Genomic DNA, 25,410 nt, shown 5'->3' with positions numbered 1-25,410 from the left:
TAGGTTCTTGGAACTCTAGGAAGTGTGTGTATTCTCTTGTCCTGTTGTTGCTTTAGTGGCTGAGACTTGCCTCCTGGAGTCAAGTTGCGCAAGAGGAAATGAGGAGTCTGGAGGAGGGCTGGCTCCTCTCCCATCTCCAGCCTGCCCCGTCCTTCCAGCCTTCGGGGAATTGCCACACCGCCGAGAGTCAGCTGGCCCAGCGCCCGCGTGGGGTCAGCCCTCAACCCCTCACTTCACTGAAGGCTGACCGTCCGACCTGCTCTGTTTCTGACTCTCAGGGCATGATCCTTCCTGCCGGGGGTCTGGGGTTTGTCGTGAGCTGAGTGTCCTCTGTTAAGACCTGTGTTAAATCCCTGAGCGCAGGTGGTCGAGGATATTGAGTACCTGAGGTACGACAAAGGCCCGTGGCTGGATCAGAACGACAGCAAGTTGCACAAGCTGAGGATGCTGTGAGTCCTGGCGGGGCGGGGCGGGGCGGGGCGGGGCGGGGGCGTGACCTGGGCGGGGCGGGGCGGGGGCGTGACCTGGGCGGGGCGGGGCGGGATGGGGGCCCGGGGCCATGGTGGGGAGTGACCAGGGTGGGGGCGGGGTGGAGGTGGGGAGGGGCGCCAGAACCTGGGCTCTCAGAGCTCTCTGCAGGTGGCTCCTGCCTTCGCAGTGAGATGAGAGGCAGGTCGTGAGTCCAGAGTGGCCGCGAGGGCGGGAGGCTGTGCTGGAGGCTTGAGCTCTGGAGGCGGGGCGTGTGTGATGAAGAGTTTAACGGGGAGGAGCTCTGTGGGCTCAAGGGGGACCGGGAAGCCCAAGTCAGGCTGGACCGGATCACAGGCAGGTCTGCCCCCGCGGGAGCAGGGTCAGAGTTTAATGGGGCTTCTTCCAGTCTTGCTTAAAGTGTTTGCATGTTCTATATTTCTAAATAAAAATTATCCTGCATATGTCTTTGTATGGTGACTTTTAACATGAGCATGTCCCTATTTTGTTAAATATTTAAAATTCAGTTTTTTAATGGCTACTCACGCTGCATAAATCCTCTGAATGACGCAAGTCAGGGTGGGGGACCATGGCTTGCGGGCCTTTCCAGGCCTCAGCTGCCAAGAATGGTCCTCACATTTTTAATGGACTATAAGAAAAAGAAGGTACATATATGAAGCTATATGTAGGCCTCGCAGCCTGAAATACTGTCTGGCCCTTAACAGAAAAAGTTGATCTCTGAGATATAGGCATAGTCGTTTTTGTTTCTTTAATATCAGTCTTTTAGGTTATTTTCACTTCTTCATATTAATAATAACAGTAATGAGCAGCATATTGTACTTATTTTTATTCCATTTCAGTTTACTTTCCTAAAATATGAAAGTAGAGTTATGGGTCAGATTATGTGGACATATTTTATGGCTACTGTGTGTTGTGAATTGTTCTCCAGAATATGTGTGCCAGCTTGCACTCTTGAACCTGTATTCTGGAAGTCCTTTTTTTCTCTCTTTCCTTATTTTCAGTTTCCTTGACATCTATTCCACTTTTTATTGTTATTTTTTTTAATCTGCTTCCTTTAGACTTCAATTGCTCTTCTTTCTCCAGTTTCCTAAGGTAGAAGCTTAGGTGATTGGTTTTAGATCTTTCTTCCTTTCTAATATATGCATTTGATGCCATAAATGTTCCTCTAGTTTAGTTCTCTTGTGGTCTGAGAACACAGTTCCTGTGACTTCAGGTCTTTTGCATTTGTTAGGGTGTTTTATATGGTTGGGGAGGTCTTGTTTGGGGTCCTGGTGGGGTCCTTGCCTCCTCCCCTGGGGTCATGTGCCTAAACCCACCTTTTTCCTCCTAACTCTGCCCCTTCCCCGGATCCCGCCCTCAGGGTGGGGGTGCAGCCCCTGGTTCTGGATCTCTGCCCCTGGTTCTGGATCTCTGCTTCCCGTTCATTGTTCTTCATCCCACCCATCCCTGTGTGTCTGCGCGCCAGCTAATCTTCACGAGTGTCACAGTGACCCTGTGTTTCCTTTACTCAGAACCTTTCCGCGGCGTGACTTTTCAGGCGTGAATCCAAGTTCCATTTCCCAGAATTAATTCAGAGTCCTTGTCGTCTGCTTCTGCCTCTGCCATCAGGATGCAGACAGTCTCCTGAACTTGTCTCCTCCCCACCTGCCCAATAATTCCCTCAAGACCTGCGTGTTCTCCTGACCACGCCCTGTGCACCTTCTTTTCTCCTTACGCCCTTCTGACGTTTCCAGGCTTTCGTTTGACGTGGGTGTGTGTGTGAGTCTTGTCAGTACCAGCTCCTTCTGGTCAGAGGACATGAAAAACATGTCCACACGGTGACTGTCCTGGCGCCCTGACATCCTGCCGAGACTGGGCAACATAGGGTAACTTTTCACTTCTTCATCAATGGTATTGCTTTTTCCTTCTCCCAGTTTTTTCTCCTCTGCCTCCCAAGGATAATTCATAACAATTTACAATGGCAATTCTGCTTATTTTCACTTAAGTGCCATTTCTTAATGTGGGAGACTCAAGCGAAATTATGACCATTTTCTAAGATAATTATAGTAAACCTGCCATTTACCAGCTATACTCATTTTGTTCAGAACCTGACCAGATTACTGGTTTAGGGCATTTTTGTACATCTCAGTATGTGTGTTGGTGTGTAATCTTGTATGTGTGAGTACCTATTCAACCTTGATAGCGTTTTGTGTTCACGTCCATAATCTGTAACTGACCACTGCTGCCCTGCTTGCTTCATTTTTGTGCTGGGGACGCGTTCCCAGTCAGGCCTTCTCCACGTGGGTCTCAGGGCCCACCTCCTCCAGAGCTGGGGCTCTCTTCCTGTTCATCTCTGGGACGTGTGTTTCCTGTAACTTCTGGAGTATGTCTTTCTGATAGGGAATTCAGTGCTACGAAAACTGGAGGGTAGGAGTTTGGTATCAGAGTGTAGGGTTTCACACAAAACTTTGCCATCAGGAGAAGCTAAAAGATAGACATGTTTTAAGAGAAAGTGTAAGCATTCCGTTGACTGGGAAACAGATGAGTCGTAAGCCGTAACTTTCTGTTTTTCTCTTTCCCTTTGGCCTCACTGTTGTTTGGAGTTGTGTGGCAGAGCCCTGGCTTTGTGAACCGGGCCCGGGGACGCTCTCTCTTCTCACGGGGACACTGGCCTGTGACGTGAAGGGGCCATGCCAGCAGCGTCTCAGTCTCCTTCAGTAGACTAAATGCCCCGTGCATAGAATGCTTTCTCTCCCCGCGTTAGCTTCCTGAGTCATAAAATGTGTCCTGTTGTGTCCGTTCCCCGCTTATCTTCAGTCTGGAATGTGTCTGTAGTTTCTGGAGACTGAGAGTTGGGTTTACGGGAGATGGGCTCCACAGGCTCTTCTTAGTCATCATTGAAGCTCATAGAGAGTGAAAGAGCAGTTTAGACAAGTTTGAATACGTGGTAGAACAGTCTCTACAGATTATTTTTTTAATCTTCAAAATAGTTTGAAGATATTTGTTCAAAGATACACCCTCTTTGAGAGCTCCTTAGGTGGCTCAGTGGTAAAGAATCTGCCTACCAGTGCAGGAGGGCTGGTTCAATCCCTGGGTCAGGAAGATCCCCTGGAGAAGGAAATGGCAACTCACTTGAGTATCCTTGCCTGGCAGATCCCAGGGACAGAGAAACAGAGGAGCCTGGAAGGCTACAGTCCATGGTGTTGCAAAAAGAGTTGGGCAGGACTTAGTAACTAACACCACCTTTTTTGTAAGGGGGTGTGTAAACGGTAGTTCTTCCAGATTACGTGTAGGTGGCGCTGTTGGTCTCTGTTACACAGGTTCCTAGGCCAGTTGGTTCTTTTCAATTCTTCAGTATGTTTTTAGGTTTCAAACTATAGAGAAAACCAAACCATACCCCAGTTTGGTATTTATTAGCATTTAAAACACAAGATCCATTTTTATTTGAATTGTTTACAGTGAGATCAGTTTAAAAATTATCCTTACTATATAATAAGTATTGGAGAAGGAAATGGCAACCCACTCCAGTATTCTTGCCTGGAAAATTCCATGGACAGAGGAGCCTGGCGGGCTAAAGTCCATGGGGTCGCAAAGAGTCGGCCATTACTGAGCACATCAGCATATAATAAGTATAGAATAATTCTATTTGTGTTAAAAGTAAGGACATGGACTTTATTGATACAATCTTATGAATGATATTCTGTAACCAGTTTGCAGTTAAAAGGAAGAGAAAACTCTCATATTTGAGTGTGAATGTGATAGCTGTGTGCACAACCAGTGAAGTCCATGTGAACGCATTCAGGAAAGCGTCGTCCCAGCAGCCTTCCCTGGGGGTGGTGTTCGGTCACAGGGTCGTCGTCCTCCCACGAGTGACACTGGGACATGCTCCCGCCTCCTGGTCACTCGCGTGCAGCCTGGTCAGGTTCTCAGTGCGCTGTGGTCCCCGGGTGGAGGGGCCGAGTCCACCCAGGGTCCTCACAGCGTGGCCAAGAGCCAGACCCACTTAGAGAGCTTCCATCTGGGCCATTTCAGTGAAGGCATCTTCTGCCATTATAAGTCGTTAATGGGAAAAGAGCCTTTTAAAATAATCATTTTCTTGGTTTTGAACCCAAAGAAAGGAGACTTAACGTTTCTTCCTAAAAGCACTCAAAATGCTTTTCATCTTCTAGTGGTTATAGTCAGAGTAAATTTAATTTAAAGTAAGCAAATTCTAACAAAGCATAAACATTTTAGCATTCAGAGTAAAATGGCGAGACAGGGAGTGAGTCCTCTCATTGTGTGTCTCGGTGCTGAGAAAAGCAGGGTGCAGCAGGCGTCCCTCGGGGGCTGTCCCCTCCCCAGCCTCCTCCACGTCGCCCTGGTCCGGCCCCGCTCCTGGAATCGGTCCCCACAGGGCGGGGGCCTCCGGGCGAGTGCTGAGCTGGCAGTGACGTTCCAGCAGCGACACTGGCTCTCCGCTCTGTCCCCGGTCTTCCTCAGTCATGCAGGTTTTTCATGGGCGCCGGCCACGCGAGCAGCCCTGTGATAGGTGGCGCTGGCTCTTACCTTTGTATTCCTGCTGTGTCTGTATTTAAAGCACACGCAGATCCTTCTTCATGTTTTCAAATCTATGTCCTTTCCCCAAAGGGAGTCACCTTGGCCGTGGGACTCTTAAAAGACTGTGTTGAGAGTGGAGTCAGGAGGGAGGCTCCCACAGCCCCACAGGGTGTTTGGGGCAAGCTTGGCTTCTGAGATGAAGGGGGTGGATGTTTTAAACAATCAGCCTAAGAGCTTACTTTATTGTATTGACTTAGATGTTTAGTGTGCCGTATTGATTATTGATGTTACTGTATTGATTTTGATGTTCGGTCTGTCTGACATCTGTCCGACTTTCCAGGGTTTATTGTATTATTGATATTACTGTATTGATTTTGATGTTCAGTCTGTCTGACATCTGTCTGACTCTCCAGGGTTCAGGATAAGTTGGAGGTGCTGAATTACACGTCCGTCCCTGTCTTCCTCCCAGAGGTGACCGTCGGCGCCCACCAGAGTGACCGGGTCTTCCAGGAGTTCACAGAGGTAAGGCCGTCGGGCAGCGGGTGTCAGGCAGCCTGTGCGGTCAGTTCTGGAGAGTGCTTCCTGTGGGTCTGTTTTTGTGAGCGAGCTCCATTTCCGCTGAAATACTTCTCTCCCCGTTCACTACTGTGCGGCCGCAGCTTCTCGAGTGGCAGGGCGCATGCCGGGCGCCGCTCTCCCAGGCAGCCGTTTGAGCCAGCCTGTCGTCTGTTCCTCAGTTCTTACCTCTGTCCTTTCCCGGCGGCTCTCACCCCTGGCGTCATGGTGTGTCATCCATGAGGAGGGGAGGTGTGCGTTTCTGCAGAGGCCTGGTGTGGACCGGCGCCCTCAGGGAGGACGAGGGCAGGCGTGAGAGCCAGGCAGCTCGGCGGGCTTCGTTCAGCGTGGCGTGAAGAATCGTCGAGGCAAGACTGGGTAAACCTGGGGGGCTCTGGAAGCTCTGTGTTGGAACCTGGCCGGCAGTGATCACTCCTCTGAGTCACGGCTCCAGTGGGGTAGTGAGAACGTCCGCGGTGGCTGTGATTGGCTATTGGCAGAAGCGCAGAGTGACTGTGTTTACATCGGAGCTTCAAGCTGAGCGTTCAGTGCTCATGTGTGTTGGTTGCTCAGTCCTGTCCGACTCTTCGCAATCCCACGGCCTGTAGCCCACCAGGCTCCTCTGTCCATGGGATTCTCTGGGCAAGGGCAGTCAGTGTGCAGACGAGTTGACGTCTTAGTTCAGTGTTTCCGTGTGACTGTAACGCTCTGACTTGTGCCTGCCCATTGCCAGCACAGCACTGATTGGAGCCGAAGGACATCCACTGCTTTCCTTCTTACTTGAGATTCTTGGCGTTTGCTTTTAAGTAAGTTCTTTGGCGACGTTCGAAGTGCCTTTCAGCATAGGTGTCTGGGGAGGACCGTGAGGGTGTAAAGCCGTCGCTCGGGGTCCCTGCAGTTCGTGTTTTGGCACGTTTCTTTCCTCCTCATGCGCGCGTCTGTTTCCCGTCCCCTGTCTGAGGGGAGCTGGCAGGCCCCTCACCACAGCTGCTGCCTCCACGCTGCTCTGTCGGGCCGGGGGCCTTGCCCCCGAGTGCTGTCCCTGCCCCTCACGTGGTGACCCAGCGGCCTCGGCAAGCCTGGCATCAGGGCTGCCCCCACGTGGTGGCCACCGCCATCCTGCTTGAGTTCATCCTGCCACGTCCAGCTCCGGAGTTCCAGCTCCTGAGGCCAGAAACCTAGAAGTCAGCCGGCCTCTCTCTCACTTTCCGGTACAATAGACTGCAACAGAATACAGAAGTTCAGTAGACTCGGTTCCGTCCACAGTCTGACCACTGTTCAGAACATCCGCGATGACTGCCCTGGTCCAGACTGGCATGCCTCCCAACCCGTGCTCCTTTCAGCCTCCCAGCTAACTGCTCTGCTTCTGCCTGCACCCAGTACAGCCTGTTCTGTAACCAGAGACCAGGACGTTCCCACCAGGTGCATCACACGTCTTTTTACCTCCCCGTATCCTGCAGAGGACAAGCCAGAGCCCTCTGGGCAGCCGGGGCCCTCCCTCCCTCTGCTCCAGCCGCAGGGGCCTCCTTCCTGCCTCGTGAATGTCCCAGGAGCACTGAGCCTCACTCTGCATCCCTGTGTGGATCTGTGTGGTCCTTCCCTAGCATCCCATCCACCCACCTCGCCCCTGCAGGTCTTTGCTCACCCGTCACCTTCTCGGCAGGATCCTCCTGGACCGTGACCAAGACCTGAACTTTAGCTCCCCCAGCTCACAGCGGCTCTGCCCTACCCTCTTCTGGGAATTCACTTTTCTCCACAGCAGTTGCCATCGTCATTTAAGATTCTCCGTTTTACCTTCTGTTTATTTTCTGTTTCCTCCCACTCTGATGTCACTGCCTGACTGAGGTCAGGGATTCTTGTCCGTTCACTCACGGCTTTGTTCCCAGGGCCTGGGACAGCTCTGGCACGTAGTACACACTCAGTGACTTTTTAGCGGAATAAATCATTGAACTAACGAACAAACGGGGTAAATGCATGAAGGCGCTGGCGCCGCAGAACCCGAGTGAGCGGAGGCAGTACTCAAGTGCTCCAAGGGCGCCTGCTCATCAGGTCACAGCTGCAGGCCAGGTGCCCTGCCGTTGGCATTAAAAAAATGCAGTGCCTCTTTTTTTCACAAATTGATTTGAAAAGGAAACTTTGTGTCAGTAATGTAAGTGAAAAGCCACTGCCAGTTATCATAAACAGTAGGAAGCATAAGGAAAACTGACACAACCCAGCCACGCCACTGAACTCTAAACTGGCAGATGTGGGAGACAGGCGCGGCAGCCGCGCCAGCCTCGTGGTGACTGCGGGGAGCACTGGGGGTCTCAGAAGTTAAAGCTGTGTGGAAGACGGGCGTTTACAATTCCCTTGTGAGAAGGGAAACGCGTGCCAGCAAAGAATGACAGTTTCGTTTCTTTTAATCTTTATACTTTTTTTTAACGTTACTACATTGGGTGCCTCTCTAGTTCATGGTTGGATAGACGTTGTGACAGGGCTCATCCTTCTCTTGTTTCTGATCTCACAGAGAAAGTTCTCAGGAATTCACCAAAGCGTTAAGTTGGCCGGCTTAGTCGTAGATTCTCTTTCCCAGGTCAGGGAAGTTCCATTGTATTAGTAGTTTCCAAGGAGCTGCGGTTGAGTATGGATGTTGAGTGTTATCACATTTTTGTTCATGGGTGATTTCCTCTTTCTGTTAATATGGTCATAAAAATTACATTGATTTTCTAGTGCAAGGCCAACCTTGATTTCCAGGATAAGTCCTACGTGTGTGCTTTGTCCTCTGCGTGTGTGGCTGAACCTAATTCACGTATTTAGTTTAGGATTTTTTATTTATATTCCTGAGAGATGAGATTGTAATTTTTCTTTCTTGTAGTATTCTAGTCAGATTTATCAGCAAGATCGTGCTGAGATCAAGCACTAAGTTGAGTGGGGGTCCTCATTTTAATTCTCTGGAAGGGTTTGCTCAAGGTTATCATTACTCCTTGCTACAGCATTAAGAAGGCTTGACTGGTGGAGCCGTGCGGAAGTGTTTCTCATTATAACTTTCCTTCATAGACGCGGAATATTCAGGATTCTGTTACTTCTTGGGTTTTTAAAGTTGTGTTTATTAAAGAATTTGCCCCCGTTTCATATTTTCTAATTTCTTGGCATGAAGTTGTTCATGTGTTTTTAATTAGATCACATTGATCACATTGATGGTGGCCCCAGTCCCCTTCTTCATCCTGTTACTGGTCCTGGCGTTTTCCCTCCTTCTATTTCAGACTCTTGAAAGAAGTTCGTCATTCAGGGAACCAGCTTCTTGCTTGTACTGTTGTACATTCCATTCACTGATGACTGCTCCTTATTTTTTCCCTTTCATTTGCTGTTTTTCTAACTTCTTAGTATGAGTGGGTGGATCATTGATTTTCAGCCTGTCTTGCTTTTGAATATATGCATGTAAACCTGGTCACATTGCCCTCCAAATTTTGCTTAATTAACTGGATCTCATAGTTCTTGATGTTGTGTTTTCATTATCATTCAGTTCAAAATATTTTCTAATTTTAATCTGATTTCTTTTTTGGCTATTGTGCTAATTTGAATTATATTAGATAATTTAAAAACAGTCAGAGTCTTTCTAATGGTCTTCTTGTTGCTGATTTCTGGCTTAACTCCTCTCTGGTCACAAACAGCCTTGTGATTTCAGTCTTTGGAAGGCAGCTGAGACTGACTTTTCGGCCCAGCGTTGGTCACCTTGGCGGCGGTCCACGGTCCTGGAGGAGAAGGCCGTTCCGCCCCTCGTGTGCCAGGCTCCTGTAGCGTCCTTGAAAGGAAGTCTGTCGGTCGTGTCATTCAGACGGCCTCTCTCCTCACTGACTTGTTTGCTTCCACTGTCAGCTTGCCATGAGAGGTCTGGGGGAGGCTGCCACTGTCTATGGGCTTGTTCCTCTAGTTCTGTCAGGTTTTGTTTCGTGTATATCTTGAGTTGCATTATTAGACTTAGACACATTTAGAATTGCTGCACATTCCTAATAGAGTTACCCTTTTGTTGTTCAATAACTAAGTCATGTCCGACTCTTTGCGACCCCATTGACTGCAGCACACCAGGCTCCTCTGTCCTCCACTGTCTCCTGGAGCTTGCTCAGACTCATGTCCATTGAGTCAGTGATGCCATCCAACCATCTCATCTTCTCTCTCCCCCTTCTCCTGCCCTCAGTCGTTCCCAGCATCAGGGTCTTTTCTAGTGAGTTGGCCCTTCACATCAGGTGGCCAGAGTTTTGGAGCTTCAGCATCACTCCTTTTATGTGTAATGAAATTTTACTTGTATTGTTGGTGCCGGTTCTTACCTTAAGGATACTTGACTTGTAACTTCTATAGTGTCCACAGCTTTCCTTTGGTTAATATTTGCATGGTAGTGCTTTTTCCACATCTTTTAATTTCATTGTTTCTGTATCTTTGTATTTCCAATGGACACCTTCTAACCTGAGAACAGGTTTGTCTTTAGTTTTTGCTCAGTCTAACTATGGGGAATATCTATCCATTCACATTTAGTGCAATTGCTGATACATTTGTGTTTAAATAGCTTATGTTAACTATATATTTTATATTTTTCTTACCTCTTCTTTGTATTTATTTTTTTTCTTGCATATTTGTGGATTAAATTTTTTTTTTTTTACCATTTTTATTCCATTTCCCATACTGTTTGCTTACTAGTTATGATTTTTTCAGTAGTTTCTTAGTGGCTAACCTGGTGATTACAGTGTTCATCCTTGATTTACTAACTTCTCATATGCATCAGTAGTTCTCTAGTTCCACAGTATCAGGCCCCTTGACCCGGCTCTTGTGTGCTGTTTCTGTCATCTGTCGTCACTGTCTGTATGTAAACCTTCGGACACTGTAGTTATTGTTCGTGTGGTCAGTTCACGCACACTGACCCCTGGCTGCCCCGCTGCTGAGGCCTCCCTGGTCTCACACCTTCCTGTAGGTCACAGTCCTTCTGTCTGAGGAAGCTTTGCTGATGGCAGATTCTCACCCTTATTGGTTAAGGTGGTCTTTAAGTTATTCTGATTTTCACCTTGGAATTTTTCAAACTTAAAAAAATAATAGGAATAGAAAACTAACTTCCGAACCTCTGTCAGTGATCAGCATCACGACCGTGATCTTCAGCCATCCTAACGCGCCGATTCTCAGCGAGTGGTCCCCGTGTCAGGGCACCTGGGCGCCCTGAGGAGTGCCAGTTCTCAGGCCGCAGCCCAGGCCCCCGGAGCAGTCTCTGGGGAGGGGGCCAGGGGCCTGTTGTAGGGAGTCCTCCAGCTGGTTCTGATACATACTTAGGTTTGAGGACCACGGCTTCAGGGTGTAATTCTTATAAACAAGGACATTCTCCCACTGACGACAGCACAGCTGTCAGAGTTAGGAAATTAACAGTCATGCGCTACTACCTCTGACCCACAGACCTTGTTCAGAGCTCATCAGCTGTCCCAGGAAGGTTCTTTAGAGCAAAGGCATCTAAGCCAAGATAGTAGATTGCATTTAATTTTCTTGTCTCTTTAGAACCTATGAATATGATCAGTTCTTCAGACTTTCCTTGATATTTAAGACCTTGGCACTTCTGAAGATCACAGGATGGTTATTTTTTAACATCCCTCAGTTTGATTTGGTTTGGATATTTTCCCATGATCAGACTTAGGTTTTGTGTGGTTTTTGTAGGGATGTTAGGGAACTTACTACATCTTATCAAGCAGCATGTGATTCCTGTTTGTCCTGTCATGGGCTCTGTTACCTTTGGTCACTTGACTGAGATGGTGTTCTCACTGTAAAGTTACTGTTTTACTCTTTGTAATTAATAAATATTTTCAGTGGAAGTACTTTGAAACCATGTAAATGTCCATTTCCTCATCAAACTTTGACCCAGTAGTTAGCATCTGCTTATTTTCTTGGCTAAATTAATGGTTAATATGATAGCTATCAAAGCATAATTATCCTGATTCTGCCATTCCTTCTACATTATTAGTTACTGTTCTGCTATAAAGAGATGCTCTCTCCTCTCTCTGCTTGTTCATTTATTTATATCACTATGGATTCCCAAGATTCCTATTTTATACACGTACATCTGTCTTCACTTCTGTCTCAGTGTACTGACAGCCGTGAGTGCACACCAGCACCTTTAATTCCAGGCTCCTCCTCATTGTCCCCCGTTCCCCGTCCTTCTCAGGCAGCGGGAACCCTGGCCCTTCAGTTCAGCGTTTCCTTCTGGCCGCGCCCCGGGGTGTCCCCACGCTCCCTCTGCACAGGCCCCCGGTGGAGCCTGGTGACGCCCGCGGTGCCTGCCCCCCACCCCTGGAGCTGCCGAGCTCTTTTGAAAGGCTTTTTCCACATGTGTCTGGCAGGGTTTTGCTGTGTTTTAAGGCAGTGTTTCTGACTTGGTTCTGAGCATCTGTGCTGTCTCGGGGTGTGTGTCTGTCCCTTTGTGTGTACTTTGCTTAGCGTCCACAGCATTCTTTGGCTGACACGTGTTGTCGGGCTTAGAATAGCCTGGCTTGCACCCCACTTCTCCCCTCCCCTTGGCTTCACACGCTGGGCCCTTTCTGCCGTGTTCTGTGTCCTCTCCTCTGTCCTCCTCCCTGTTTCTCTCTGACCTTCAGCCCAGATGTGTTCTTCACTCTGTCTTAATTACTAACTCTTTTCAGCTCTTCCGGATCTGCTCCTAGGCCTGTGTTTTCTATAGTTGAGATTTTAACTTTCATCATAGTTGTTTTTCATTTTAGAATTTCCTTCTTTTAAAAAAAAAAAAATTCAAGTCGTCTGTTGAAATTATTTTGTTATCTAATTTCTCTTGCATATCAGTCACAAAGTTATCTGGTAACTGTAATATTTGGACCTCTGTTAGATCTGTTTAAACTCATTATCCCTCTGGTCTTTTCGTTTGGGGACATCTAATCTTATGTTTTGGTATACTGGTATTTTTTCAAATGCCAGTCATTATTTTGGAAGAACAGTTAAGATGGTGTGAGGCTGCGGCCGTGTGCTTCCTGTCCTCCGGCAGCGTTTTAGTATGCAGGCTGCGTGTCGGTCAGAGGGCGAGCCGGCGGGCGCGGCTCTGGGGCTTGAGAGGTCCGCTGTGTTTCCCGTGTGCCCTTACTGATGGAGTCCTTGTGCCGGACCGCTTCTCTGGGGGGGTCTTGACCACTGCTGGGCTCACTCAGCTTCACTCCTGCCAGTAAGTGCGGGCGGGGCCCCTGAACAGAGGCAGCCCCCCCTTTGCTGTCCTCTTCCGGGACCTTGGAACCTCCCTGCCTCTGATGTCTTGGCACACGTTATTTTTCGTATGTTGTCCATTTTTCCTGGTGGCTCGGGGGGGACTTGGTTTGTGCTCGTCCACCAGAAGCTGGACATATTCGTCATTTCACCGAGCGACACAGTGAGGCTACTTGGCTGTTTTTCATCCTTATTGTGTTTTCTCTTATTTTTGATCTGTGACCATTAAAGGGAGGCTGCTATATTGGACTTAGGATTGTAATGGTTAGAAATGTTGGGATTTTTAGTCAATGTTTGAATGATTGGGGAAATCTAATTCTTAAAATTCTTAGGTGTTTTTAAAAATAACTTCATTTTTTAAGAATGATTTTAGACTTAGGAAAAATTATGATGATATTAGAGAGGGCTTCCCAGGTGGCTCTGTGGTAAACAATCTGCCTGCCAGTGCAGGAGACATAAGAGATGTGGGTTCGATCCCTGAGTCAGGAACATCCCCTGGAGTAAGAAAGGGCAGTGCACTCCAGTATTCCTGCCTGGGAAATCCCGTGGACAGAGCAGTCTGGAGGGTTAGAGTCCATGGGGTGGCAAAGAGGTGGACACGACCGAGCGTGTGCACACAGACAGTTCTTCTTGTTGTTCAGTTGCGGCTGACTCTCTGCGACCCCGTGGACTGCAGCACGCCGGGCTTCCCTCTCCTTCACTGTCTCCCTGAGTTTGCTCAAACTCGTGTCCATAGAGTCAGTGATGCCATCCAGCCATCTCATCCTCTGTCACCCCCTTCTCCTCCCACCTTCAATCTTTCCCAGCATCAGTGTCTTTTCCAGTGAGTCGGCTCTTCACATCAGGTGACCAGAGTATTGGAGTTTCAGTTTCAGCATCAGTCCTTCCAATGAATGAATATTCAGGACTGATTTCCCTTAGGATTGACTGGTTGGATCTTGTTGCAGTCCAAGGGACTCTCAAGAGTCTTCTCCAACATAGTTCGAAAACATCAATTCTTCAGCCCTCAGCCTTTATGGTCCAACTCTCATATCCATACGTGACTACTGGTAAAACTATAGCTTTGATTTAGCTGGACTTTTGTCGGTAAAATGATGTCTCTGCTTTTTAATGTGCTGTCTAGGTTTGTCATAGCTTTTCTTCCAAGGAGCAGGCATCTTTTAATTTCATGGCTGCAGTCACCATTTGCAGTGATTTTGGAGTCCAAGGAAATAAAGTCTGTTACTGTTTCTAGTGTTTTCCCATCTATTTACCATGAAGTGATGGGACCAGATGCCATGATCTTAGTTTTTTGAATGTTGAGTTTTAAGCCAGCTTTTTCACTCTTCTCTTTCACCTTCATCAAGAGGCTGTTTAGTTTTTCTTCACTTTCTGCCATAAGGGTGGTGTCATCTGCATATCTGAGGTTATTGATATTTCTCCCAGCAATCTTGATTCCAGCTTGTGCTTCATCCAATCTGGCATTTAGCATGATGTGCTCTGCATATAACCAAGATGACAATATACACATTTGATGTACTCCTTTCCCAATTTGGAACCAGTCTGTTGTTCCATGTCAGTTCTAACTGTTGCTTCTTGACCTGCATACAGATTTCTCAGGAGGCAGGTCAGGTGGTCTGGTATTCCAATCTCTTTTAAGAATTTTCCACAGTTCATTGTGATCCACAAAGTCAAAGGCTTTAGCGTAGTCATTGAAGCAGGAATTGTCCTGCTTTTTCTGTGATCCATGGATGTTGGCGATTTGATCTCTAGTTCCTTTGCCTTTTCTAAATCCAGCTTGAACATCTTGAAGTTCTTGGTTCATATGCTGTTGAAGCCTGGCTTTGAGAATTTTGAGCATTACTTTGCTAGTGTGTGAAATGAGTGCAATTGTATGGTAGTTTGAGCATTTCTTTGGCATTGCCTTTCTTTGGGATTGGAATGAAAACTAACCTTTTCTAGTTCTGTGGCCACTGCTGAGTTTTCCTAATTTGCTGGCATATTGAGTGCGGCACTTTCACAGCATCCCCTTTTAGGATTTGAAATAGCTCAGCTGGAATTCCGTCACCTCCACTAGCTTTGTTCATAGTAATGCTTCCTGAGGTCCCCTTGATTTTGCACTGTAGGATGTCTGGCTCTAGGTGAATGATCACACCATCATGATTATCCAGGTCACGAAGATCTTTTTTGTATAATTCTGTGTATTCTTGCCACCTCTTCTCAGACTTTCTGCCTCTGTTAGGTCCATTCTGTTTCTGTCCTTCATTGTGCCCATCTGTGCATGAAATGTTCCCTTGGTATCTCTAATTTTCTTAGAGAGATCTCCAGTCTTTCCCATTCTATTGTTTTCCTCTGTTTCTTTGCATCGATCACTAAGGAAGTGATCTTATCTCTCCTTGCTATTCTTTGGAACTCTGCATTCAGATGGATATATCTTTCCTTTTCTCCTTTGCCTTTCACTTGTCTTCTCAGCTATTTTTAAGGCCTCCTCAGACAACCCATTTTGCCTTTTTGCATTTCTTCTTCTTGGGGATGGTTTTGATCACCACATCCTATACAGTGTTACATAGTGTTACTCCATCCATTGTTCTTCAGGCACTCTATCAAATCTAATCCCTTGAATCTGTTTGTCACTTCCACTTTATAATCATAAGGGGTTTGATGTAGGTCATACCTGAATGGTCTAGTGGTTTTCCTTACTTTCTTCAATTTAAGTCTAAATTTTTAAAAAAGGATAAGTTGAAATTAGAATGTAAGTAATAGTGAGTGTATCTCTTCATTCACAGAATTTTGTTTGGACCTTAAAGACATGAGCAACAGTTACTGCCAAATTTCACTCTAGAAAGGGTGTTGCAGGGAATAAAGATGAACTAATAAAACCCTTCTGTGAATTTCTTCTCCAGTGGTTCGTATCTGGAAAGATTTCTCTCTCCTTGAAGGTTCCCTGGCCCGGCTGTGAGCACAGCTCTGGAAATGGCCGAGCGAGCAGCTGGTGAGGCCGCCGTCTCTGAGAGACTGAGACGCGCGTGGTTCCCTGAGCGAGTGGTGCGGGGACGTTTTAAGGGATTGTTTCTTTCCCAGCCAGATTGGTTCAGTACTAGAGTGGAGGGTGTTCTGCGGCCATTTACTTCCTGGAATAAGCGAGAGTCGACAGGGTGCTTTCTATGGCGACGGTCTGCAGAAATGAGTTACCCTGGTTTCTCGCTGTCCAGGAAAACAGCATTTAAAAATGAGTGTTTTAGCCAGTCTGAATATGAGAAGTTTGTTCTGTTGGTCCTTGTACAACGTGGGGGCAAGAACTTACCGGTGGCCCCCTCCATTTCCGCGGTCTGTGGTTCCCCTGCGTTGCTCAAGGGTCAGCTGTGTCATCCTGATTAATGTAATAAAGGTAATAAACTGAGACCTGCATCACGGTCTCCTCAGAAGCCTGAGGAGCTCTGGCCCTGCGCTTGTGGGGGCCTGGGAAGGAGGCGGGGAGGTGTTCTCCCGACACACCTGTTGTCTCCTGTGATGGTAGTGGAGAGGCGGAAACCTGGGTCCTACGGGGAGGCTGAGCTTGCGGACACTCTGTGGTTGGAGATTATTGGGTAGTGCTTCCAATTCTTGGAAAACGAAATCGCACGTTATCCTTTTATTTTTTTAATTAAATATTTTGGTCTCATTTTTTTCCAGGAACTCTCTGCTCTTTCTGTTTCTGGTGTTTTTGAGTTTAACCAAGATTGATCTAGATTTAAATTTCTTTTTTGTTAAGCTGATACTTTCTGATTTGTTGGTAGGATCTTACTCCTTGCTTCTGTTTTCCTTTCTTCTCTTACTTTAAACATCTTGAACGTAGCCGCTGTATTCCGTGTGTGGTGTCAGGGTTGGAGGCCTGGCTTTGTCACTGATCATTTTCTGTGATTCCTACCCGTGGTGGCTTATTTCCTGCTGCCTTTTGGAGACCTTGGACCCTGAATTCATGCTTTGTGGGTGCTTCTCCCTGGCACTCCCCAGGACAGGATGGTTCAGGAAGTTTTGAATTCAGGTGAACCCAGACTGTCTGGAAATCAGTTACCTTGGTTTGTAGTCGGGTGTACTCCCAACCCAGGCATTTCATTTGCGGGGCATCCTGTGTTGTTTGCTGACGCTGACGGCCCTGCTCCTGGATGGACTGTGCTGCTGGCTCCAGGCCCAGGGATTCAGGAAGAGCCGGGCTTGAAGCTTCCTTTGCTGCTTGTGGGATTCCAGGCCCAGATAGTGAGGATCAGGAGCCCACGCTGTGTGAGGACCAGCTGAGGCAGTGAATTCTTAAGGTCCCCAGTTGAGACCTCCTTGCGCGTTCTCCCCCCACCCCCGCCTTTCCCTCCCCCCCGCCCCCAGTCACTTCAGAGGCACACCTGTGGGAGGTGCGTGGCCAGGACCACCTGCCCTGTGCTCTGCAGGTGGCCCAGGGGTGGAGCCTGCCATTCACCTGGTTTCCCGCTCCCGCTCCATTTCAGCCCCAGGTGAGTTCTCACGTTGCTGAGCAGTGCAGCTGAAAGCGCTTCTGGAGGTTTTGTGTTGAGGGTTTCAGGGTGCTGGGCTGTTGCTTTGCTGGAAGCGAAAGGCTTCTCTGTTTTTGTTTATGATCTGAAAGCCGATTTCGTGCTGGTTCTTCCGTGTCCCTTCTGCAGAAGGTCCGAGCGGAAGCTCGGTCTCCCTTTGCGCAGTGGACAGAGAATCATTCAGCCCAGTTGAGGGTGTGGAAGGGAAGCCCTGCGCTGTGATGCTCCGGAGACCTACAGCATCTCGAGAGCGTTGGGCGGTGGGGCCTGCTCACCGCAGCCTCTGCTGCCGCCCCAGGCACGCCCCTGGTGTCCTGTCGCATGTTTTCTGTTTCAGGTGCTGTTCTAGGCCCTGGGGACATGGAGGAGTAAGGGGTAGCGGGCATGGGCAGTGATAAGCAAGTGCATAGCAGGGCCTCTGAGTGCTGTGGGGGCTCGGGTGGGGGCCGCCGTGTAGGAGAGGTCTTGGGTGCCTGCCCGCATGGGTGCTGGTGTCCCCGCCACACTTGGGGGCGGGGGCTCGGCTCATTCCAGGAATGGAAGCGTCAGTGAGGGGGGGAGAGGGGCAGGCAGAGTGCGGGAGAGGAAGGCACTGTCAGTGAGACTGAGGCCCAGGGAGGTCATCCGGGCCCCGAGGCCCCAGCAGGGCAGGTGGGGCCCTTCACGGGGGGCCGCAGGGCGACCCCTCCGAGACTGGGCTGGTGGCTTCTGTGTCAGTCCTGGTGTGGGCTCGGCCACTTCACCTGCCGTGACACGGGGGCCTTGACTAGTGAAGGGTGACCTTTTTAGGAGAGGCAGGGTCTCGGACTTTTGCGTGCCGAGAAGGACTGGTTTGGTTTGGTTTCACTGACCCGTGGCCTGGGCGCTTGTTTGCAGCCCTATGGTGGCCCTGGCTGGACTTCTGCTGGCCTGCGGCCTCCATGCCGTCTCCAGGGACGTGGGAGCCGTTTATCACCACGTTTCCATTCACACAGCACTGCCCCAGCTCTGCAGATGGAAGTGACCCTGTGAACAAACTCATATAAACACTGAATGTGTGCGTGAGTGCCTGCTAATTTTTTAAGCCGTTTTCAAGCACTGCATCAGGTCACTTTTTGTTTCTGCACAGCCCTTCCTTGGGGTGGACAAACTATGAATCGGTTTCCACTTTACCGATTCTGTCTCTTTCCAATTTAAGGAGGCCAGATGCTATTAAGATACTGTGTTCCCTCCATGAATCAGATCGTGTCCAAGACAGTTGCTAGGACAACAGGATCTTCGGTTTTCTCTCCTGCTATTTTTATTTCCTTACTATCTCAGGTTACTATTTTCATTTTCAGTGTCAAGTTCTCCTTTACAATTTTTTAAAATAGAGTTGTTTAATAAGTTTAATATGTTAATATTGTATGTTCTTGCCTCTACAAAGTTCACTTTACTAAAGACAAACTTGTAATAAACAGAAAAGCCTTAGGATCAGTTTATCTAAATCTGCTGAAGAAGACAGGGACAGACTTGGCTGTTTCGTATTTCCTCTCGACATTCAAACCTTAATTAGGACTAATTTAGGCATCTGTTTTTTATGTTAAAATGCACGTTCTCAGTTTAGAGGCTGTTTAATGTGAGTAGATGTCTAGGGCTTTCAGTCTGTCCTTCGTTAGTTGTGGCTGGAAGAGGCGCTAAGACCTGCCCCCTCCCCCCAACTCACCTCATGCTCCGTGGAAAGCTCTTGTTAAAGTTCAGTGTGAGTCTGCATGTCCCATTATTTGTATTGCCGTGTACGGGAAATATCGCGTGCCCCTCGGCGAGGAAAGTTAGTGTCAGAGGTGGACGTCCTGCCGAGTGCACTGGTCTGTGCAGAGGCGCAGGTTTCTACGGGACCTGCAGCTGTGAAGAGACGGGAGACTTTTCACCCACAGCCCGGCCAGCTGGGGTGCCCGCGCTGCCCTCGTGTTCAGTCGTTACTTTGTTTTAGGATTTTTAGAAAGCGTCCTATTTTCAGCTGTTTGAACAAGGGTTGAGTTAGGAGCTTTCCTTTTCAGCTAATGTGAGTTAAATGGAATTAAGACGTTTACCTGTATGATACTGCGACCCTGTGGCGTGAAGACGAGCCCCCGAGTATGGATGTATTTGTAGTGGGTGCTCCGCCTCTCCGGAACCGTGTCCCCTTCTCCCCGTCCGGTTGGGCAGGGAGCACTCAGACCCCTCCACCGCTCCGGCAGTTTCCACCTGCTGCTGTCCCACTTCCTGACTGGCTTATGTGTTCTGTGTATTTTACAAGCTTAGAGAAGATAGGACTTGTGTTCATGTCTCTCAAAGCAGCTAGGACACAGTGCGTCAGAGGTGGAGGATTTGTTTCCTCCAGGAGAATGAGCAAATATGTGTGTTTCTTTTTTCAACTGGCTGGTGTCTGAGCAGCTGGCTAATTCAGCCTGTGCCGGCATCTCTAAGCGCCCGGTGTAGCCTCTGTGACCTCGGACCTCTTGAGCCACGTCCGGGCACTCTTGCCATCCAGCCTGGAACGGGTAAAGCTGGGTGCCTTTCCTAACATCAGGGCTCACCAGGGCCTCAGATGCCATGCGGTCAGACTCAGTAGCATCACTTCATTTCTGCTGCCTCTGGAGCCCCCACTCAGAACTCACACCCACTGTCCCTGCCAGCTCCCCCCCCGACGCAGGACGGGCCCGTGCGGGCCAGAGCGCTGAGCTCCAGCCAGGCCCAGGGGCAGCACTCCTGCTGGCTCATCAGGCACCTCCTGGGGGACGCGCTGGGCGGCCCCGTGACCTCTGCCTTCACGGCTCCACGGAGGGGGTGTGCAAGTGCGGAATAGATTGGCGGTGGGGGCGCAGGTTGGTGGAAAGGGGAATGGAGTGAGAAAAAGGCAGAAGCTAGTTCTGCGTCTCACTGTGAGACACTGCAGACGGAAACCTCCTGGGGTTCTCTGTCGGCTTCTCTGCACTGAGACGGCCGCTGGGATCTGGGGACCCCACTCTGCGCCCACGACCGGTCAGGTGCTGCCCCGAGAGGGGCAGAGAGCAGACTGTGGCACGGTTACTAGAGGCTGGCGGACTCTGTGGCTCCGGACTCTGCTTGTGTTTATTCTCTGCTCTGTGGTTTAAAATCCGATTCACAAAGAAGATGGCAGAGCCTTCCCGGACCGTGCTGCGGTGATGGCGGCTGGCCTGGCGGGCCTGCTGCTGTTAGGAAGGCTGGGGAGCCTCCTGGATTGTCCCTGAGGTCTGAACTCTGTTCTCTGGATGCGAGGCTGCAGTTCGTCATTCCGATAAAACATTGCTTTCTGCTGTGATAGAGATGAAGGCATGGTAAACTCTTAGATTGTTCTCCTCTTGCTACAGCCGCTGTGTTTGTGGCAGTTGGCTGGGGACGCCTCGTGGACGAGGGTGGCTGAGGGGAGACGCGCCCGCAGCTCCTGCTTCATGGCCGCTCCTGGTTCCCACCCTGTGTCACTCAGGGTCCCCCCGAGGCTGCCCTGTGTTCCCGGGCCCCACCCCCAACCGGCCGTGGGGTCCCTGTGGGAGGTGCAGGCAGGAGACGGGAGGGTCGGAGGAAGAGGGCTGACACATCCGCTGCCGCTACCCTTCCCGCACGGCTGCGGCTCCCCTGGGCCAGAACAGCCTCTGCCCGTGGCTCCACGGCCCTCCCCCCAGGATGGAAGCTCCCGGGGCAGGGTCCTGTTGTGCTTTATTCCCGAGGAACCCCCAGGGGCAGGCCCCCCTGCCCTGGGGGGCGAGGGATGGAGCGGGGAGGCTGTCAGTGAGCAGGAGACGCATGTCTGCTGTTAACTGCTGGTAACCGTGCTCTCCGTCCCGCAGCTGCCGGGCCGCAAGTACCGCGCTGGGTACAACGAGGACATTGGGGACAAGTGGATCTGGCTGAAGTGATGCGTCCTGGACGCCGCCTCGCAGTGATGAAGACATGCCCAGACCCCCAGCTTCTGGACTCTGCTAGCCTCACACTGGGGGGCAGGGGTTCGAGCATTGCACAGCGGACATCGGGTAGTCACGGGAGCGAAGGGAGCCCCTCAGTTACAGGGGCCCAACTTTATTCTGCAGCGCCGGTCCCCGGGCAAGCAGCGTCCACTGTGAGAGAGCAGGTGCCGCCCGGAGCGTCTCCGTCCCCACAGCCTGCCTCTGTGTCGGCTGAGTCTGCCTGTGTTTTCAGACTTCGAGAAATAAAACCGTTTCTGTGGCGCCTCTCTCCGTGATGCATCTGCACTCGCACATACATGACACATACATGTGTGCGCACACACACCATTAGCTCACAGTTTGCTCGGATGTGCTTTGGTTTGATTAAGACATACATGAGGACTGAGGAGTGGTTCTGAAGCGTCTGCTCTGTGTGTTTCAAAACGTTACTGCTGCATTAGGAGAAGAGGGAAAAGGCAAGGAGGAAACAGCCAAAGGAGGGAGAAATTACCCCCGATTTATAGGGCCGGGCATTTGTGGTAGAACAGCTCTGGAATTCTGCGAGGACCGTGGTCAGCTGACCTCGTGACTCCTTCCTTCGAGGGGAGGTTCAAGCAGAGGATGGCAGTGGGGTAAAACACAAAAGCAAATCAGTGTACCTACCCCTTCATCACCTGAAAGTCCAGTTGTCAGAAACGAGTCACGCGAGAGGAAGTCACACTTCTTTATTCACCTCCATTGAAACTTGGAAAACAGAAGCGAGGTTTCCTGCGGGCTAACTGTCGCGGTGCGCTCCTCAGGACTTGAGCTCTTAAGCTGCGGAACCGCTAAATCAGGTTTTCTGCCCCAGGGCTCCGCGTGTTCAGCTCGCAGCTCCAAGCCACAGGGGACTGCTGAAACGTGAGGTGAGGTCCCGTCAGGGTAGGGCTCAGTCCGGGTGCTCCCTCTGCGTGGCCCGTGGCTCCAGTCCTGGACATCCTCAGGGTGGGAGGTGCCCGGGGGTTGCTACAGGAGCCCCGCCGCCCGCCGGCCCCCTTCTTCCTCTCTCCCCTCCCTCCCGCCCTTGCTGGCCTCGCTCTGGTAAGATTCTAAGGATTAAAAAGTTCCCCAGCAGTTTCTGGGTTGGCATCCAGAGTTTAGTGACCAGTGTTTTGCATTTCACAAAAAAGCTGCTTTTGTCATTAACAGTGAGTGCGTCAGGCAGGGGGCCAGTTCCGGAGGCCTGGTCTGGGCCCCTCACAGACCCGTTAGAGGAGAGGGAGGAAGGAACACGGGTCTGATTGTCTCGGCTCTGCCAGCATCTTAGCCTAAGGAGCCAGCGCTCACTGCGCTCACTCTCACGGGCCTGAGGTCAGTGGGCAGGCCGGTGACAGGCCACGGGCAGGACGGTCAGTGCTGACCTGGTGACCCTGCTCCGTAAGGAGCCAGCGCTCACCGCACTCACAGTCACAGGCCTGAGGTCAGTGGGCAGGCCAGTGACAGGCCTCGGGCAGGACGGTCAGTGCTGACCCGGTGACCATGCTCCGTAAGGAGCCAGTATTCACTGCGCTCACTGTCACGGCTGTGGGCCTGAGGTCAGCGGGCAGGCCGGTCAGTGCTGACCCGTGACGCTGCTCCCGCCCGGCCGCGGGTGTGATCTGTGGGCTGAGGAGGGGATCGTGTTGTGCTCAGATCGCATTTTTTCTTTTCCTGGGAGGTTGGGCAGAAGGGCGCATGTCCGAGCCTCTGCACCCACGGAAGGCCCGAGGAACCGAGGGGGGAGGCCATAGCGCGCTTCCAGCCTCTCCTGCTCCAGGCTCGGGAAGGAAGCGTACGTGTGTGTCTCCAGGAGGGAGACTGAGAAGATGCTCATTTTCCCCTAAAGCACCTTTTCTGTCAGGTTTTGTCACCAGGCGGGTGAGAACACCAGCCGCTTAGAGGGTGGCAGACAGGTCCTTATTTCCACGCCAGCTGGCGGGTCACTGGGCCTCACTGTCCCTGCGGCTGCCCACGTTCCTCGGCCCAGCACTCACCAGGTGTGTGGCCCATCGCGGGGCCGGTGACCCAAGGGTGCTGCTCACCTGTCCTCATCTCATCTCGGGCCGGGATCTGTGATGCGACAGGAAGGAGACGCGCCCTTGCCCTGCCTGCCGAAGCCCATTTTGTCAGAAGCCCGCCAGCCACCAGGTTGGCCTGGGGTCCCTGTGTCCTGTCTCTTCACCAGTGACCTGTCTCCGGGCTGGTCGTTCTTGGCGGCGTTCGTGTCAACACCAAGGAGCAAGCAGGGAGCACGTTTTGGTCGGCGGCGGGTCCTTCAGTACGTGTGTGTGTGTGTGTCTGTGTCTGCAGCCTCCTGGGTCCCAGCTGCCGTCTGTAGCCATGGACGGGGGGCAGAGAGGACACGGATCACAGCTGCAGCTCCAAATGCGGGGTCCCTCGTGGGGAGGAGAGGGGCGAGTGGAGGTCCAGGCGGGCCCCGGGGCATCCCAGCGCAGACGCAGCGCTGTGCTCCTCCGGAGGAGGGCAGTGGGCCTGGAGCTGGCCAGGCGGTCTCAGCGCAGTCCCTGAGCCCACCTTGCGGGCTGGACCTGCTCCAGGAGGGCTGGCACCCAGCACTGGGCTCCGCGTCGCAGCCCCGCTGTCGTGAGCCCTCTGCCGTCGGATGCCTGCCCGTCTCCGCTGGCTTGGACTTTGCGCAGCCGATGCCCTCCACCCTGCTCTGGCCCTGCCATGCTTTCGGAGGGTCTTGCTCCCCCAGCCCCGCAAACACTGCGGTTGCCAAGCGCCCTGCTCCCAGGGCAGCTTTCCACGTACGTACGTCTACAGTATTTGTGTACTTAACGTGAAGCCTGCTTTCCTGAGAGATGAATTTAATAAACTCACTTCTGTTGAAACAAAAAGCAAGAAGACTTTGCAGCACACCAGCCGAAGCCGAAATGAAAATGGATCCCTTCTGTAAAGAGGGAAACTCCTGCTGAGAGAGTGTAACGTAGATGAAGAAGGAATTCAAGTGGCTGGACGTCCCCACTGCACAAAGCCGGCAAGCAGGCAAGCGAGCCACCTACCTGCGGCCGCGTGGCCGTCTGTGGTGGGGAGAGGTGGAGGCGATGGCGGGGTGACGCCCGGGACTTAGGACCCTGATTTCCTGTCAGCGAGTCACTGCCTGCCAGCCGTGCTGTGCGCTTGGGCATCTCTGGACTTCTTCAGTTGCTCAGTCATGTCCTTCTCTTTGCGACCCCATGGACAGCAGCACGCCAGGCCTCCCTGTCCATCACCATCTCCTGGACCTTAGGCACACTCACGTCCATTGAGTCAGTGATGCCATCCAACCATCTCATCCTCTGTCACTGTCTTCTCCTCCCGCCTTCAATCTTGCCCAGCATCGGGGTTTTTCCCACTGAGTCAGTTCTTGGCATCAGGTGGCCAAAGTATTGGAATTTCAGCTTCAGCATCAGTCCTTCCAATGGATATTCAGGACTGATTTCCTTTAGGATGGACTGGTTGGATCTCCTTGCACTCCAAGGGATGCTGAAGAGTCTTCTCCAACACCACAGTTCAAAAGCATCATCTTTGATCTGGCTCTGGCTTTTTCCGACAGTTAACCAATTTACATTTGAGAGTACAAAAAAAAAAGAAATCTAATCATAAATTTTTTACCTGGTCAGAAGTGACTGGAAAGACTTTAGGCTTTTTTTCTTGGCTCTAAAATAAAACAGCCCCAGTCTCTCCAGCAGGTATCATCACATTTGCTTGTCTGGGGGGTCTGGGCCTGTCTCTGCCGCTTCCCTGGAAGGTGCAGGGTCGGCCGTGTGCTCAGTCACCTCGTCCTCCTTGAAAGCAGCTTTCGTCTCTCAGTGCCCTGTGCTCTTCAAGCTGGTTGGCAGGAGCCCCTTCGTTGGGGCCGAGGTGGCCCCCAGAGGACGCCGCTGCAGGCACCGTGGGGACGCCGAGGGCCCAGGCCCGGGATCCCTGGGGAGGCAGCGTGTCCCCCATGAGCTCCTCCAGGAGGTGTCGGGAGGCAGGGTGTGAGTTCAGTACTGCGGCCACGCAGATAGAGCCTTCCCCGGGGTCTGGGCGTGCCCCAGCCCCTGCCCGGAGGCTGTCTGTGTGGGCTGCAGCGGTCTCCAGCCTGCAGAAGGGGTGGTAGGCGGACGCCCCGTGGAGGGCAGTGTCCGGAGCTGCAGCCCCGCAGAGCAAGGGCCTCGGGGTGGGGCGCTCAGCAGCGTGTCTCTGCCGGGACCCAGCCCCGC

The 25,410-nt window shown here is 51.1% G+C and overlaps 1 protein-coding gene across 6 annotated transcripts in view; it reads left to right on the top strand.

Moving 5' to 3' along the window:
* NDUFA10 (NADH:ubiquinone oxidoreductase subunit A10) overlaps positions 1-25,410 on the top strand; it is a 97,489-nt gene that overhangs the window by 13,961 nt on the left and 58,118 nt on the right. For 4 of the 6 annotated variants that reach the window (XM_061122631.1, XM_061122633.1, XM_061122634.1 and 1 more), the window contains exons 8-9: positions 364-449; positions 5,418-5,526. In XM_061122631.1, the coding sequence (XP_060978614.1) occupies positions 364-449; positions 5,418-5,526 (195 nt within the window). The other 2 variants (XM_061122636.1, XM_061122635.1) reach the window with 2 other exon arrangements.

This window comes from Dama dama, chromosome 20, assembly GCF_033118175.1.
Source record: "Dama dama isolate Ldn47 chromosome 20, ASM3311817v1, whole genome shotgun sequence".
Lineage (NCBI taxonomy): Eukaryota > Metazoa > Chordata > Mammalia > Artiodactyla > Cervidae > Dama > Dama dama.
Note: the sequence above shows the minus strand (reverse complement) of the source record. Positions and strands in the feature narration are given on the sequence as shown.